At 42.3% G+C, this 18,062-nt stretch overlaps 1 protein-coding gene across 2 annotated transcripts in view; it reads left to right on the top strand.

The window, feature by feature from the left end:
• The window catches only part of RTF2 (replication termination factor 2), a 349,973-nt gene that overhangs the window by 211,504 nt on the left and 120,407 nt on the right, over positions 1-18,062 (top strand). For both annotated transcript variants that reach the window (XM_069243603.1, XM_069243601.1), the window contains exon 6: positions 14,311-14,424. In XM_069243603.1, the coding sequence (XP_069099704.1) occupies positions 14,311-14,424 (114 nt within the window). The remainder of the gene's footprint in view (positions 1-14,310; positions 14,425-18,062) is intronic.

The following is an 18,062-nucleotide window of genomic DNA, read 5'->3' as shown; positions in this document are numbered from 1 at the left end:
TACAGTTAACGGGGTTAAACGGCATATTCTGTCCTGTCAAGAAAGGTATCTACTTGAACCTCTTCAACCTCTGCTTCTCTAGCCTTGTTAAGACTTTAGACAAGTGAGCTGATGAGGACCATGAGTTTATCCTGGCAGGATAACCAAGACCTCTCTAAACCTTTTGAGGGATCCCTACCAGCTTCATATACAAAACTAAGTGAACACAGTTTACTCAGACTGGGGATTGACACCTGATCCTTTCAGTCTCACCAGCTGGGTTACACTGCATGACTCACCAAAGAATAGGAAAGGTGTGGGTGGGACATGAAGAAGCAGTGAAAAATAAGAAAGATGCTCTTCAATGGGACCACGCATCACTGTGATTTAAAAAAAAACAGGTTTAATTGCCTGTTACTCGCAGGCCATGGGACCAGTGTGTATTGAACACTAACAAAGTGATGCTTTGGCCACAATCCCAAAACAAGATGGCAGGTGTTTGGAAGAATTGACCCCGTCTCATGATGTTGATCATACAGCTCAAAAGAAAGTGGGTTATTTGCCCAGCAGACTATTGTGCATAAACGGCTTGTCATCTTGATGTGGGTCCAGTAAGTGGGGAGTGGCAACCTTGTGAAAAGCACTATGCCCTACCAAATGGTGGTGGCAATTATGTGGGTGTTAAGAACCTTGATAATTTAAAGCTTGGTATTGTGGTTTGAAGTGTATATAGCATTGTGGTTGGTAGTCTTTGTAAAGAATCCATGACTTTGAGTATAACCAGATTCCTTATTACTCATATCTTAGGCCACTGGTTCTAACTCATGGTTACCCTAGTGAATCACTACTGTAAGCCAGGGACAGAACCTCAACACAGTACACAAAAGTACAGAAACAAATCTACATCCAGAAAATACAAAAATCCTGAAATTGTTTGTACATAATAACAAATGCACCGAAATTGCAATTTATAGTTTAATAGGTAGATTGGAACTTATACAGTCTTGGTTTTATTTCTAAAAAAACAATGAAATATGATAAACTCTATAGCATATCGCTTTGTCTTTTGTGCCTTTAATGTATGCTGTGTATGTCTGTGGATACGAGTGCATCAGTTAAATCCACCATTCACCCATACTGACTTTTGGTTGCTGTACACCCTCGAATAAAGCTAAGGATACCTAATAATTTTAAGCCTCGAATTTCAAATTTCTTCACATTTACAGACTACTTCAATTTTACAATTAGCTTTTCTATCTATATATACAAATATATATATAGCATGTGTAGCTGCAGATACACATGCTGTGCATATACTTCTGCCATCTAGTGTTGAGCTCGGAGTTTCACAAGTTGTTTTTCTTCGAAGAAGTGTTTTCGAGTCACTGGATCGAGTGACTCCTCCTCTTCGGCTCCATTGCGCATGGGCATCGACTCCATGTTAGATTGTTTTCTTTCCACCGTCGGGTTCGAACGTGTTTCCTTTCGCTCCGATAGTTCGAATCGGAAAACTTAGAAAACGCTTCATTTCTCATCGGTATTGTTTCGATCGCGTTACATCTTCTATCAACACTTCGGTACCGTCAGAACAAGCATCTCTACTCGCCCTTTGGGACGCGCGCCCAAATCGGGCCTGGTCGGGCCGACCGCATAGAAGCCTCATGGATCGGACTCCATTCCAATTCTGTCCTCGGTGCCACGCTAAATTCCCTTATACAGACCAACGCCTCGTCTGTAATCTTTGTCTTTCCCCAGATCAGCGGGAAGAAAATTGCGAGGCCTGCCGATCCTTCTGATCAAAAAAGACACTTCGGGACAGAAGAGCACAAAGGCTCGAGATGGCGTCAAAAAGCTCTGAACATCTCGACGTTGAAGAGGCAGAGATCATGCAGACCACAGTCTCCGTACGATGATCCGACTCTGACCAGGATTCCCAGGAGGACAGACAGGTCACGGCAGGACAGCACGTGAGTACGCCTGCCCCTGTACCATCTAAACTGAAATATAAGGCCTTGGGGACGCCACTGCCGGAAGGCCATCGCTCGACCTGAAGGAAGGCACCTGGTGACCAAACCCCCAGTTCGGCACCGAAAGAGGCCACTCCTCCGAAGCCATCGGAGTCGAGCAAAAGCTCTGTCTCCGACTCGAGCAGACACCGCTCTTCCGAGTCGAAATTTCGAAAATCCCTTTCGGAGCAGAGACCATCCACAATGCCATCTTTTTCTATACCGAAAAAGCCAGCTTCGGAGCTGAAAAGAGCAGGTTACACTGTCGAGCCTGGACTTTCTAAGACACTCAAAGAAAGCCATAAACTACTGAGGAGACTCCCAAATACAGGCAATACTAGAAGTAATGGATGAAAGGTAAGCCAGGATTCATATCCATAAAGAAACTGGCAGAATTTTAACAGCACCTCCTCTAAAACCTAAGAGGAAATTAGCCTTTCAGGAGGAATAGGACACAACACAGCCTCCATCTAAAGTGCCAAAGACAAAGGAGAGACCGCCACCTCCTCAATTTTCTTCTCCTCATTCTCCTCCTCACTCTCTACACCTGCACATCTCTCCTACTACCAGTCCTACACCAATGCAGTCACCATCACATTCATTTGACTCGCAGCAAGACAATGTGGACCCATGGGATCTTTATCATCCAGACCCCATTCCCGGCAATGACCCTGATTGCTATCCCTCTAAGCCTTCAGCACCTGAGGATAGTACAGGAAACAATCAAGTGTTAGCTAGGGCTGCAGCATACCGTAGTGTCACCATGCACACTGAACCATTGGAGGACGCTTTTTTGTTTAATACAATATATACGACGCATACAACATACCAGTCGCTCCCTATGCTCCCGGGCATGCTAAAACATGCTGATCAAATATCTAGCGAGCCTGTCAAAGCAAGAATAATAACTCCTAGAGTAGAAAAAAAATACAAACCAACTCCCTCTGATCCTGTCTATATAACTCAGCAACTCCCTCCAGACTCAGTAGCGGTAAGTGCTGCCAGGAAGAGGGCAAACTCACAGTCGTCAGGTGATGCACCCCCACCAGGCAAAGAGAGTAGAACATTTGATGCTGCAGGGAAGAGAGTGGCATCCCAGGCAGCCAACCAATGGAGAATAACCAACTCACAGGCATTGTTGGCTAGATATGACAGGGCCCATTGGGACGAGATGAAAGATATAATTCAGCATCTCCCCAAGGAACATCAAAAGAGGGCACAGCAGATAGTGGAGGAAGGGCAAGCCATCACCAACAATCAGATTATGTCTGCCCTAGACTCATCAGACACAGCGGCCAGGAGCATCAACACTGCTGTAACAATTAGGAAGCATGCATGGCTCAGGTCCTCAGGGTTCAAACCCGAAATCCAACAAGCGGTGTTGAATATGCCATTCAACAAAAAAAAGCTTTTCGGCCCAGAGGTGGACACTGCAATTGAAAAAATGCGTAAGGATTCAGATACTGCAAAAGTGATGGGTGCACTATACACCACACAATACAGGGGATCCTTTTGGAAACCCCAGTTTAGAGGTGGATTTAGGGCTCAAACTGCAGAGGCATCCACATGGCAGCCAAAACCGGCCTACTAACCTCAATACCAACAAGGTGGTTTTAAGAGCACATATAGAGGCCAGTACCCCAGAGGTAGAGGGAAATATCAAACACCTAAACAAGCCTCACAACACAGTAAACAGTGACATGTTTCATTATCTTCCACTCCACAGCTCCCCTGTGGGAGGGAGACTGCAAAAGTTTCACACCAATTGGCAAAACACTACCACAGACAATTTGGTTTTATCAATTATCCGCAATGGCTATTGCCTAGAATTGATACAAACTCCACCAAACATTCCACCAAAACCACACACACTATCCACAGAACACATCACTCTGTTACAGAAAGAAGTCAAATCTCTATTACTCAAACAATCAATAGAACCCGTGCAACAAAATCAAGTAGGGACGGGAGTTAACTCACTGTATTTTCTCATTCCCAAAAAGGATGGCACCCTAAGGCCGATATTAGTTCTCAGGACCCTCAATCTTTATATCCTGTCAGAACACTTTCACGTGGTAACTCTCCAGGATGTTATCACACTACTTAAAAAACACGATTTCATGGCAACATTAGACCTCAAGGATGTGTATTTTCATATACCCATCCATCCGGCGCACAGAAAATATCTCAGGTTTGTCATTCAAGGAAAGCACTATCAGTTCAAAGTGTTACCCTTTGTAATAACAACAGTTCCAAGGGTATTCACAGAGTGCCTAGGGGTAGTCGCAGCCTACCTAAGAAGACAACATATACATGTCTTTCCATATCTAGGCGATTGGCTGATAAAATCAAACAGTCATACGCAGTGTCAAAACCATGCGCATTACGTAATACAAACTCTGCACACGCTAGGGTTCTCAATAAATTACTAAAAGCCGCAACTACAACCTGCGCTAATACAACAGTATTTAGGGGCAATAGTAAATACTCAAAAAGCACTAGCAAGTCCAAATACGCAGAGAATACAAGCATTCCAAAATATAATTGCACAAATACACACAGGTCAACAGTACACTGTCGAATTGGTCATGAAAATGTTAGGAATGATAGCATCATGTATTGCAATTGTTCCACATGCAAGACTAAACATGCGGCCCTTACAATGGTGCCTTGCACAACTGTGGTCACAGGCACAGGGTCGACTTCAACATCTAGTGTTGATAGACCACCAAACATACATGTCCCTTCAGTGGTGGAATTCCACAAATCTAAACAAAGGGCAGCAATTTCGAGACCCTGTGCCTCAGACCATAATTACAACAGATGCATCAGTGATTGGCTGGGGAGCTCACCTCAACAATCACAACATCCAAGGACAATGGGATGCCCAACACAAACAGCTACACATAAATCACTTAGAGTTGTTAGCTGTCTTCCTAGCACTCAAAGCTTTTCAGCCTTTTCTCATTCACAAAAATGTCCTGATCAAAACAGACAACATGACCACCATGTATTACCTAAACAAGCAGGAAGAGACACTTTCGTCCCAACTCTCCCTCCTAGCTCAAAACATTTTGGAAATGGGCAATACACAACCACATTCACCTGATAGCACAATACATTCCAGGGATACACAACGAATTGGCAGATGTTCTCAGCAGAAATCATCAACAAACACACAAGTGGGAGATTCACCCTCAAGTACTTCAAAAATACTTTCAACAATGGGGAACACCAAACCTAGATCTGTTCGCCATCAGCAAAAACGCAAAATGCCAAAACTTTGCATCCAGACACCCATATCCCCTATCCAAGGGCAATGCTCTATGGATCAATTCGTCAGGGATATTCGCTTACGCTTTTCCCCCTCTCTCACTCATTCCATTTCTAGTCAACAAATTGCGTCAAAACACGCTCAATATGATACTCATAGCACCAATGTGGGCACGTCAACTGTGGTACACAACATTGTTAGACCTTTCAGTAGTACCACACTCCAAACTCCCAAACAGACCAGATCTGTTGACACAAAAGAAAGGGCAGATCAGGCACCCAAATCCCAACACACTCAATCTGGCGATTTGGCTCCTGAGGTCATAGAATTTGGGTATTTACAACTACCATCAGAATGTATGGAAGTGATTAAGCAAGCAAGAAAACCCACTACTAGACCGTGCCATGCTAACAAATGGAAAAAATTTGTATATTACTGTCAATCTAAACAGATTACCCCTCTTACAGCATCAATACAAGATATTGTAGGCTATTTACTTAATTTAAAAAAATCAAATTTAGCAGTCTCTTCCATAAAGATGCATCGTACTGCAGTTTCCGCATATTTGCAAAATATACAGCACATCTCTTTATTTAGAGTTCCTGTTATCAAAGCCTTCATGGAAGGCTTAAAACACATCATTCCACCTAGAACACCTCCAGTTCCTTCGTGGAATTTAAACATAGTGGGCCCACCATTTGAACCTATGCACTCATGTCAAATGCAATTCTTAACATGAAAGGTTGCCTTCCTAGTCGCAATTACATCACTGCTAAGAGTTAGCGAAATTCAAGCTTCCACTATTGAAGAACCGTTCATACAAGTACACAAACATAAAGTCGTACTACGAACTAACCCTAAATTTCTTCCTAAAGTAGTATCACCTTTTCATATCAATGAAACGGTGGAACTACCAGTCTTCTTCCCACAGCCAGATTCTGTGGCAGAAAGAGCTCTACGTACTTTAGCCATTAAAAGAGCATTAATGTATTATATAGATCGAACAAAACCATTCAGAAAAACTAAACAGCTGTTTGCAGCTTTCCAAAAACCCTTACTGGTAACCCCATTTCAAATCAAGGTTTAGCAAGATGGATAGTAAGATGCATCCAAACATGCTACGTTAAAGCCAAAAGACAACTCTTACTCCTAAAGCACATTCCACAAGGAAGAAAGGTGCTACAATGGCCTTTTTAGGAAACATACCAATGGCTGTAATATGTAACGCAGCTACTTGGTCAACACCACATACATTTACTAAACACTATTGTGTAGATGTTTTAGCAACACAGCAAGCCACAGTAGGTCAAGCTGTACTTAGAACATTATTTCAAGCAACTTTAGCTCCTACAGGCTAACCATTGCTCTTATGGGAGGACTAACTGCTTTGTAGTCTATGCACAGCATGTGTATCTGCAGTTACACATGCCATTGAACGGAAAATGTCACTTACCCAGTGTACATCTGTTTGTGGCATGATGTTCTGCTGCAGATTCACATGCACCCTCCCACCTCCCCGGCAGCCTGTAATCGTTTAAGTTAACAACATTTGTACATATGTAGATATATATATTTAACATTCCATTAGCATGGACATCTCTTTTCTTTATACTCCATCACTCCTACCTTACCCTCTGTGGGAAAACAATCCAACATGGGATCGATGCTCATGCGCAATGGAGCTGAAGAGGAGGAGTCACTCGATCCCATGACTCGAAAACACTTCTTCGAAGAAAAACAACTTGTAACACTCCGAGCCCAACACTAGATGGCAGAAGTATATGCACAGCATGTGAATCTGCAGCAGAACATGCCACGAACAGATATACACTGGGTAAGTGACATTTTCCATATGAATATATACTTTATTTATATGCCAATGTTATCTGATTTTCTACCCAGTCATGAACTCACTGACTAGGTGTTGCATATGCCCAGTTTCTGTAGACCGCATGCTTAAAACTGCTCTTCTTAGGAGGCTGCAAAACGGGTCTTCTCATGGTTGCATTTTTCACCGACTCTCCTCGCTGACTGTTCTCTGTCACACTTTTCCATGCAGCGTATTATATTCATCCTCTATTTTAGATGATGTCAACATGCTGAATTTATTTGGATGCTATTGTAATTCAATGAAATGTAAGCATAGCGACATGGCTAAAGTGGTATAAATATTCTGCAAGCTCAATTACGTAATAAGCCAATCAAATGGAAATATGTCATGTAATATACATATTATACTGACATCAGAAACACATGTTTTAAAACATGAAAGGTCATTAGTAAAGAACTGGATGGAAAAATTAATATTTTCCCTTACCAAAATGGCAAATGATGGTTTCATCTCCTAGAGTTGGAGACACTTACATTCATTATGTAAGAGCTGTTTATCTGTTGGAAAAATGATTCCTGTAACGATTAATGATTTTTGCAGGATCTACATTTTCTTCCAGCATTATATACTTTGCAAATACAATGTATTTTCCACAACTCTTTCCAGTATATTTATAGAACTATTTTAATACCCCTGGGAGTATGCCAATCAAACCAGTGTCAGAACGACGCTGCTCATTGGACAAACAGTTTACAAAGCTTAATAGAATACATTTCCATTACAAATATGGCATATGGATGGTAAGCAAGTGACACCTGTCCATATAGTTTTTGTGATGCGAGTCTGAGCTGGCACAAATTAGTGGTGGTAAATCAATGGATGTAACACTGGTCTAGGAATTCACTCTCTCACAGAAGCTACATGTGTAACAAATGAAGGTGAATGTGAGGTGGCGTTTACTTATGAAGATATTACAGGTTGTGGCGACAGACCCAGTGGTTTGGATCAAGAATTGACAGAAATTGTATGGATAGAGAAATGGAAAAAGATGTGACCTTGGCGACTGTGAAAGGGTATATTTTGGGTTGTTGGCCCAGAAAAGGGCAGGTGCAAGGTGAATGTAGTGGATTTTGGAAGATCAGGGATGAACTTTCAGTGTGCAAGGGAATAATTCCAAGAGGGGACAGAATTGTACCACTGTGTGGCGTACATGATTGTTTCATAAAACTTGGGCATAACGGCATGGTGGTATTTCGAGTTCTAGGAGGAAAATCAAGGAAATCCTTTGGTGGTCAGGATTGGACGCTATGTTAGACTATCGGGTAGGAATTGCACTGTCCAAAGGAAGTTATGCCACAGTACCTTTTGACTTTTATTCTAAATGGCCTGAAGTGAGGATAGTGAGTAGTGTAACTACAGATGTGGTGATTGAATTTCTTGAAGATGTGTGTTCACAGGAAGGCAATCCTGATGTGTTGGTTTTAGATATTGGGGGTGAAACTTACCTCTAGCAAAATGCAAACGTTTTTGAGAGACTCTGGTATTAAATATGTATGAACATCATTGTATCACCCAGAAGGAAAAGGGCCAGATAGAACGGTTAAATCTGGTGGTAAAGGAGGCCATCCAGTCAACTCCTAAATCTAGGTTGTAATGGAAAAAATCGCTGCAGGAGAGATTGTTGTCTTCCAGACTATACACAATAGTCTGCTGGGCAGGGTTACTCCCTATACTTCGACGAGCAAAATGCATTTGAATTATTAAGGGTGTGGAAACCATCCACTAAATTGGTGTTGTGGTGGTTGAACAGGAAGAATGACAAAATAAGTGGGGAGGAATGAGACCAAGATATGAGAAGAAAGATGGAAGCTCTAAAGGAAGGTGCCAAATGAAATGCTAATACCAAATTGCCTGTGTTGGAAGTAGGCAATGCATACGCGTAAGGAAACCTGAGTTGATTGAAAAAAGCACTGCCAATCGGTCTGAACTCTTGAAGGTGATTAAGATTCTGGTTAGTGTTGTGAAACTGAAAGATGGGAAGGTGTGGAATTTCCATTGAGTGAGTTTGTGTGGAACAAAGAGAAGTAGTGATAAGACTAGTGGCGTTTCTAATAACGACATGAGTGATGGTAGTGGTTGTATGTTGGGGAAAGATGTTGTGGAAGTGGATAAGTTGCGAGGTGGAGATGGTGGTGGAAGATGGTCAATGTGGTCATGGTGTAAATGGAAGAGTTGATGAGTTTGAGATGAATGTGTGTGCAGCGGGGTGCAAGAGTGAGGAAACATCCTGCCCTCTTTGATTATCAGTTAAGTTAATATATTTCCCTGATCATTAAATATGATATCTTGTTTCACTTTGTATTTATTGTATTATTTATTATTTATTTTAGTTATAATATGTTGTATCAAGTTTTTTATTGTTTTAAGGGGGAGGTGTATGGGATAGAGATAGGTATGTAGAACATAGAATGCTGATGTGGGATAGAAAGTAGAATATAGAATGTTGGGACCATGTTATAGGACAGTTAGTTGGCTTTGGCAATTGAGGAGGTTGCAGTTTATGTAATGCCCCATGCTGGGGCTGCTCCTTGTGAGGATCTTATTGTTCAATAAATAAGTTCTCATTTATCCTCACCTGTGTGGAAGACCTCATTGCTTCAAACAGTATGCCCTCAAAATACTATTAACGTTGCACAACATTACCACCTTTGGTGTTTGTTTGCTCGTCTCTCCTGAGATCTCATGAGATATGCAAGACTCAACAGTTTAAATTGGTAGTGGACGGTCTGTGATTTTCCTACCAGTAAGAGCAGCAAGTAAACCAGTCGGGTCCTCATTCAAACATGAATTATAAACAACTGATCATTCGTAATGGCCTAGAGAAATAAAAAGGGGCAGGCTCTCTGTAGGGGAATTAAGAGTCTTCTAGTTACTGCTGGGGTGGAGGCTTCAAGCAACTGTGAGACGAATAAAGCTCTCTTTCATTTGCCCAAGGCTTCCATCGTAGAATTCCTTCTGCCTCAAACTTGTCTTACTTCTGGGAGGAGATAAATGACTTATTAACGGATCATTTCATCTGGAGCCACACAGGTTAGTGAAAAGTACAGGTAGAAGAAGACTGAGTTAAATTCTTGTGAAAATAGCTGGTTAACTTTTCTGTTGGGTGAGGGCAGGAGAAAAAGGGAGTGGAGAGTGGTTGTATCGTCTTAGAAAGAAGGAAAATTGCTAGGTAGAGAAGAGTGGAAGAATATGAAAGAAAAACAGGATAGCAAAGATAGTGCACTTGTTGGACCTGGCCATTTTTGCAGGGTTATCCCCAAACTTTTTGCCTTTTTCCTCCTCTATTTTCCTGACCTGTTTTCTTGGCTTTAGGACTCTAGGCACTTTACCACTGTTGACCAGGGCTCCCTGTCTAAATTGTATTGGTGATTAGTTTATCCATGATTGACATACTTGATTTACTAGTTAGTCCCAAGTGAAGTCCACTTTATGTGCCTAGGGCCTGAAAATCAAATCCTAGTAGTGGGCCTGTAGCACTGATTGTGCCACCCACATGAGTAGCCAGGTAAACCTGTCTCAGACCTGCCACTGCAGTGCCTCTGTGCACTTTTAAACTGCCATTTTGACCTGACAAATGCACCCACTTGCCGGGCTCAAACCTTCCCTGTTACTGCATGCAAGTATCCCCTAACGTAGGCCCAAGGCAGCCCTATGAGCAGGGTGCAGTGTACTTAAAAGGTGGGACATATACTGGTGTGTTACATGTCCTGTTAGTGCAGTTCTATTAAATTCGTTTTTTCACTATTTCATGGCCTATCTCTCCCACAGGATAACATGGGGATTGCCTTGAAATATCTTTTAGTGTAATTCCCCACTGGGAGCAGATGGAGATTTGGAGTTTGGGGTCTCTGAACTGACAATTTAAAAATACATCTTCTAGTGAAGTTGTTTTTTGAATTTTGAGTTTAAAATGTGACTTTTAGATGTGGGCAATTTCTTGCTTAACCATTCTGTACCTCTGTCTGTGGAATACACATCTGGTTCAGGATGACAGTTGAGCTGTTTGTGCATTCAGTCTAGATAGTCACACAAAGGGAGCTGATGTGTGACCTGCATTTCCTGATGGCCCATCTCCAGGCTGATCGGTCCTCCTGAGCTAGAGTGGTGGCAAGAGCTGACACTTGCACCTGAATAGGGCTGTGCCTGTCCTCAGACAAACCAGTATCCAACCCCCTGGAGTATCTCTTAAGGCCAGGGCAGGGAAAGGCATGGTCTTGTGCTCTACAAAGACTTTTCTCTTTTAAGTTTGCCTTCTTCAAAGACAGGAACGAGTATAAGTACTGGACCCCTGACACCACATAGTTAGAATCCGTCTGGACTGAAGACATTCTGCCTTGAAGAAGAGCTGGATGCTGTAGGAGGGACTCTTTTACGTGCAACTTAATTTTGCATTGCATTAAATTATAGCAAAATAATCTATTTGAAACCATAGAGAAATGCAATATATTAGAAGATTTCAAGGCATTTTAGAAAGAAAGGTGGTAGTATTTCTATATATCATAATAATACACTTTAATAACAAAATAATTTATAGAATGCATGGCTACTTCAACCGAAGTGTCCCAGTGCTAGGCGAAAGTGTCCCCTAAACCCAGCACAAAAGCGTATGACAGAAAGAGCACCAGGCCTAATGGGCTGACCTAAACAGCCATGTTTTTAGCATTTTCAGAAACGATAGTTCTGAGGGTTCCAGTCTAATTGCGAAAGGCTGGGAGTTACATTTTAAGCTGCTAGAAAGCTTAAGGAGCAACTTCCAATACATGCCTTTTTAGCAAAGGGAACCAATGATAAATGAGACCCAGCAGATCATAGGTTCCTAGCAGGAACATAAGGCTTTGAAAAAGGGTGCAAATAACTAGGACCCTCATTTCTAAGGATTCTGTAGCAATAGCACATAGCTTGGAAGGTAAGTCGTTTTTCAAGTGGCAGCCAGTGCAATATCATACCTGCATTATAAGTCAACAGACAGTTAAGAAACTGTTGGAAATTAACAGTCTTTTAACTGTTTCCTGAAGGGAAAGGAAGAAGGGCGATCTGCTTGCTGATGTCAGAAGGGAGTTTCGTGAAATGTTAGTCTCTGTCATTAAGGGTTGCTGCTGTGTACCTGGTTTTCCGAATTTTGGTCCTTCAGGTTTTGGTCTGCTCAAGTTTCAGGCCACATGAGATGGAGACCAACTCTGCTGGATGCAGAGAATATCATTGTTGAGGTGCTTTGTCAGCCAGGCGTCCGAATTTCAGTTTACTCCTTGTCAATATTGGTAGCAATTGGAGGTTGTACAATTGCATACTGTGGTAAATGTGCTTGAGATGGTAAGAAATTGGACTGCTATGAGTGGTACCACTGGTTGGAAGGCAGGCTCCTGCAAAGACTGCATTTTCAAACTCGAATCTAAAGATAATGAGGGCCTGTAGCGCTTGTTTTTAGTTGGTCTGGGAGGATTAGATGTTTAATGTTTTTGAGTGAGTGAAAATAGAAAGCAGTTAATGTTCCCAGTCTGTTGACGTGTGGGAGGAAGCGGTCTAGTGAAGAGAGGTTAGACATGACAAAAAAAGACATATATTGAACGAGAGGAGAGAGGGATACAAGAGACCCGGGTAAAACCACAGGTAAAAGGGAGAGGGTATAATAATGTTAGAAGACGTGCGAGACATGCCAAAATAGGTAGTGAATTCAGGGAAGAGGAGAGGCACAAAGTGAAAGGCTAGATAAATGGAAGAGTGGAGACAATTGACATGGCGAGTCGGGAAGTGGGATAGTTCTGATTAGTAGGATCCAAACGGAAAGTCTTTGTTGCTGCACTCCAATAGACCAAGAATTGCTCCGGACTGTCTTCTTTATGAGGAGCGTCCTAGAGTTCACTCTGTTGTCTGAATGCCTCGTCGTCCATCAAATGTAGCATTATTTCCACTCAGTGAATATTTAATTCAGTTACTCAGTTACTCTGTGCTGGGTAAAATATTCTATTTATTGAAAATATCCGTAACGAAATTCAAGATTCTTGTGACTTCATTTTTTTAAATTAATTCATCTAACTGTATTGACAATATATTTGAATGTCCTTGATGTCAACACCAGCGATCAAAACCGTTTGTTTTTAATTCACTTTGCTCGTGGAGTAAGTCTGTCTTTCTAAAGTTTGATACACGTTCCTCTGTGATCCTTAGGAGATCTAAGTTTTGCATGGTCAGTCCCCATAAAAGCTAGACCATGGGGATGTTGACTATAAATTGGCTTTAATTCGGTCTGCCAAGCCCTGAAACTTGTAGGGGAGGTTTAGATTTTTGATCATAATGTCAATTTACTATACATCACTACAGCATCTTACAGGATGGAGTTGATCCGATTCTGGACACTAATTATTGTTGCAGCTGTATTTAGTAAAAAAAAAAAAAAAAACGTGATCAAGTGTTCATGTATAACCTGGCTGACAATTTTGCTCAATAGCCATCTATAAACATGCAATGAGGAATACAGTGATTGTTACTATTTTATATCAATTGTGATACTTATCTTGCCTAGTGCTTGAGATAAAAACTGTAAGGCATACGTAAAGTTGTTGAACGGTGTGGTATGGAATTGCCTATAACTCAGATGTTTATCTTGTTGTGAGAAATAAGAGTTCACAAAAGAAACCTATTCCGCCTAGAGTATTATATTAGGAGGTAATTTATTTAAAGTGCAGAAAATAAAGGTACCAGTCTAAAATGTATATCACTTCTAGTAAAAGAAGCAGACGTGCCACCTTGTGGGGTTCATGTAAAGAGATCCATAATTCAGTCAAGAAGGTGCAATGGCGTGTTTCTTTTATACAGACATTACTGCATTAGTCAATGGCTGTGTTGGGACGTGAGCATAATATTCGAACTACCTGTTTGGAAGAAAGATGTTTTGAAGTCTTGCCTCTTCGTTTTTTGCCTTAGGGAAACAGTTGTTATAGAGTTTGTGATATGAAATATGTTCATTAGTTAAGTAAAATGACCAGTATTCTAAGTTTAATGCCACCATTGTCTTGGATTTATATTCACAGTCGAACTTTCTCCAAATTAGAGCTTTGCTTACGACGTTCGTAACTAAGGAATAAACGTGCGTTTATATTTATGGACATTCATTTTGTTTGTTTTACTCATAAATGATGATTTGATTCGTCTTTTCTTTTTAGTGTGGCGTCGGATTCCAGGAAGAGGATATCATTTCCCTGAATGGCAGTAAAGAAGAAGTGGAAGTTCTGAGGAAAAAAATGGAAGAAAGACGGCAAAAGGCGAAACTGGAAAGGGTACTATAGTCAGAATATATTATTCTCCTGCTAAATATGGCCATTGCCCTCCACCATTCTTTCTCACTCTGGGCCCTTTCTTGAGCTCTACTCTTATATACATTCATCTTGCTAGCAATATCCCTCTCTGCCATCGCATAAGCACCCCCAACTTACCACATAGCCCCACCACTGGCCCCTGCTTAGCAATAACAGTCTCACTTTCTGCTATTTCCTATCTATCACAGAGATCATTCTCCAACCCCTGTGCATACCTTCCAGTAATAAAAGGTATGCTAAACGTGCCCACACTTTCATCAACAGAATACCGTCTCGTTTTATCTGCGTTCAATGTGCTAATTGCCTAGAAATTGGTCGCAAACCAGTGATAGTCTAGTATGACCCTGCCGTGACCAGATCACAATATCATGTTACCATGTACACAACCCATAGCTCTACCAGTTTCCCACCATAGAACAAGATACATTTTGGGGTTAGTTTCCCATTCTGTGGCCATATTTCTGTAGCATAAAGAGTTTAGTCTTTTGGGTGCATTTTGTTCTCCAACAGCAATACTAGCAGAATAAAATACGGCCCACTTGATTTTGAGAAAAGTCTTCATAACTGTCTGCCAGATAACCAAGCCGTCATCGAACAGTATTGGGTATATTTCTGCTTGTGTGCTTGATTATCTACTTCTTTGTGGTGTCTCAACAACTATGTGCTATCTACAAACAGATGAGTTTAAAGTAGTTACCAATCCCTACTAGGAGACGCAGGACACAGCAGAACTCTGGTCTTCTCTTGAAAGTACCAGGGTTATTTCCATAACCTAAGGGATAAAGTATTGCTGGTCTCGCTCAGCACCAGTGCAGCAGGAGGCAAGAAGGGTATCAGTTTGTGATGGCTATTGGAACTCTAAATTGGTGCAGCTAAGCACATTTATAGTGAGACCATTCTGTTTTATTTGTTCGCACTTAATGCCCATGTCTGTGATGTGTGCACAATAAATTGAATTATAGATGAGTAACCCAAGACCATGCCCAAATAGTACATGCTGCAGTGTCCATCTCAGTTTGGGGCCGCTTCGAGGGCAGATAAAATGCACTGCTGAGAGGACAGGGAGCAACACAATCATGTTTGGGAGCTGCATGGGGCTGGAACAAGGTGGGCTCCAGGCAGTAGTTGGCATACTGTGCCTAAGCACAATAAAAGTATAGGTTCACGTGCGGGGAACATAGGCCGCCGTGTTCAGAGGGGAGAATGAGGACTTCCCGTAAACCCTCTTAACCCTCTTATGTCTGCCTTCTACACCAGAGTAATTAGGTTAGATCGGAGGTGATGACAGGAGGCAACCGTGTGCAGGAGTGGAAGGTTTATAAATAAATTAAGGACTTTAGGGAACACCACCATTTTGGCAAGCAAAATCCTCCCCGCCAGGGACAGCCAACCTGGTTCCACGTCTGCACGCGATCCTCCAGCCATGTCATTAGCCTGTCATAATTAGCACCCCTAAGTTCACTCAGATAGCACCTGATCCAAAGTCCCAAATAACAAACTGGTGCCTCAGTCCTTTTTACTGGGTTTTCTTTGACTAAGGGCTGCATGAAATATCAGATTTGGACCAGTTGATGGTTATTCCGGCATAACCTCCAAAAAGGATGAGAAAGAAACTGCCCCAACCTGGCAGCCATGGGCTCCATTGCAATGACAAATAGAATGGGTAACAGAGGGCATCCCTGTCAGGTTCCCCTAGATACCGCAAAGTGAGGAGTGACCGCCCCATTCACCACAAGCAGGCCGTAGGTTGCGTATACAGTAGTTTAATCAGATGTAAGAAGTTGTCACTTAGGTCTGTTTGAGCTAGGAGACAAAAATGAGGGGGCACTCTAAAGAATCAAGCGCCTTAGTGGCATCCCGCAAGGCGGTCAACCTGGGGGTCAACAGTGTGGAGAAGAACGAAGAGAGTGCGCAGGTTATTAGAGACAAAGCTGGATTGATCTGGGTGAAGACTGTGCGACCGAAGGCGAAAAGCCATCAGTTTCACTAAGATCTTATTATCCACATTGATCATGGATAATGATCTGTAGGAATCACAGAGCTTAGGGAGGTTGTCCGGTTTTAGGACAGTGTCAATGAGAGCCTCACAAAGTAAAGGCGCAGAACACCCCGTGTCAGGGATTCTTTATGCATAGCCAGAACATGGGGAGCCAAAATTGTGGCATATTTTTTATTTATTTTTTAATAAAAGGCAACAGTGAGGCCTTCTAGGCCCAGTGATTTGTTCCCCAGCATGCTACAGATCACCTGCACAATGTCTTCGGCAGTGAAAGGTTTGTCTAGGAATTGACTGAGTATCTTCCAGCCAGAGCAACTGTATTGTGTCAAAAGTATGAAGTCAGGGAGGTGTAGTCACGTTGCAGTGAGGTGGAGTACATGTCAGCAAATAACTCTGTCATGACACATTGGATGGCATCAGGGCTCGTATGGACTGTCTGCTGGTCGTCTAGTATCTCCATATGTCCACTAGCCCATGGTCTGTGAAGTAGCCTGGCAAGTGTCCTGCCCTCCATGTCCCCCTCCCCATAACACCTGGCCACTGCCTCCTGGCCAAGATAGTGTATCTCCCTGATTGCTACCTCTTCATATTCCAGTAATTTGCTTTTGATCAGTGCTAATGTTGGTTTCTAAGAACCAGACCTTAAATGCCCAGATTGCGAGGGTCCTACATAATGCCCAGAGGGCTTTCACCTATTTAGCGTTGCATATTCCGTGAATGGCCATCTTAAACGCTTCCCACAGTGTAGAAGGACAATCTGTTGAGGGTATGTTGAGTTCGAAGTAATCGATAACTGCTGTCTGAATCTCTGCATTAAATACTGAATCTCAAAGGGCATTGAGAGGGAGCCTCCAAGTGAAAATCCTCTCCCCAACCAGTAAAGGTAATCTCTAACAATACAGGGGCGTGGCCTGACATTGTTTGGGATAATTGTGTAACATTAGTAGTCCAAGTCACTACATCCTTTATCACCCAGAAGTCTATCCTGGACAAGATATTGTGAGTGGGGGTGGTGCACGTGCCTTCCATGCTGTTGGGGTGTTGAAGTCAACAAATATCTGTCAGCTTATAGTCTATCTGCTGCGTATACAATTGTGTAGCAGCCCCCAGGAGCGGATGGCATGAGACATTTATTTGCTTGGTTATCTCGGATCACATTAAAGTCTCAGCCCCAAAGGACCACACTAAACCCCAAGGAAGCAGTCAGGCGTGCCATAATTCAGCAAAAATATCAGGGTTGTCTACATTCGGACCTTAGACCAAAGATAGAATCACTGGGTGGTCCTGCTAAAATAACGAACCCAACCTGTGTGTCGCATATCACCTGAAGCCTAAGCCATGGCAACCCATTTGTGGAGGAGCATAGCGACTCCCCATGCATAAATACAATGGACTGAGATTGGCTCTCTGGAAGCCATCCCTCACGCAGTCTGACTGGGCCTGATTCTGTAAAGTGGAGTTCCTGCAACATGTGCCTGTCGATGCAGTGGTGGTTCAAGTACGCAAGCACCAGCCTTGTTTTATACTGGTCATTTAACCCTCGAATATTCCAGGTGAGATATTTAATGGAGGTCATCGACTTTCATGGATGATGTACAGT

This window comes from Pleurodeles waltl, chromosome 7, assembly GCF_031143425.1.
Source record: "Pleurodeles waltl isolate 20211129_DDA chromosome 7, aPleWal1.hap1.20221129, whole genome shotgun sequence".
NCBI classification, from domain to species: domain Eukaryota; kingdom Metazoa; phylum Chordata; class Amphibia; order Caudata; family Salamandridae; genus Pleurodeles; species Pleurodeles waltl.
This window is presented reverse-complemented; position numbering and strand designations above follow the sequence as displayed.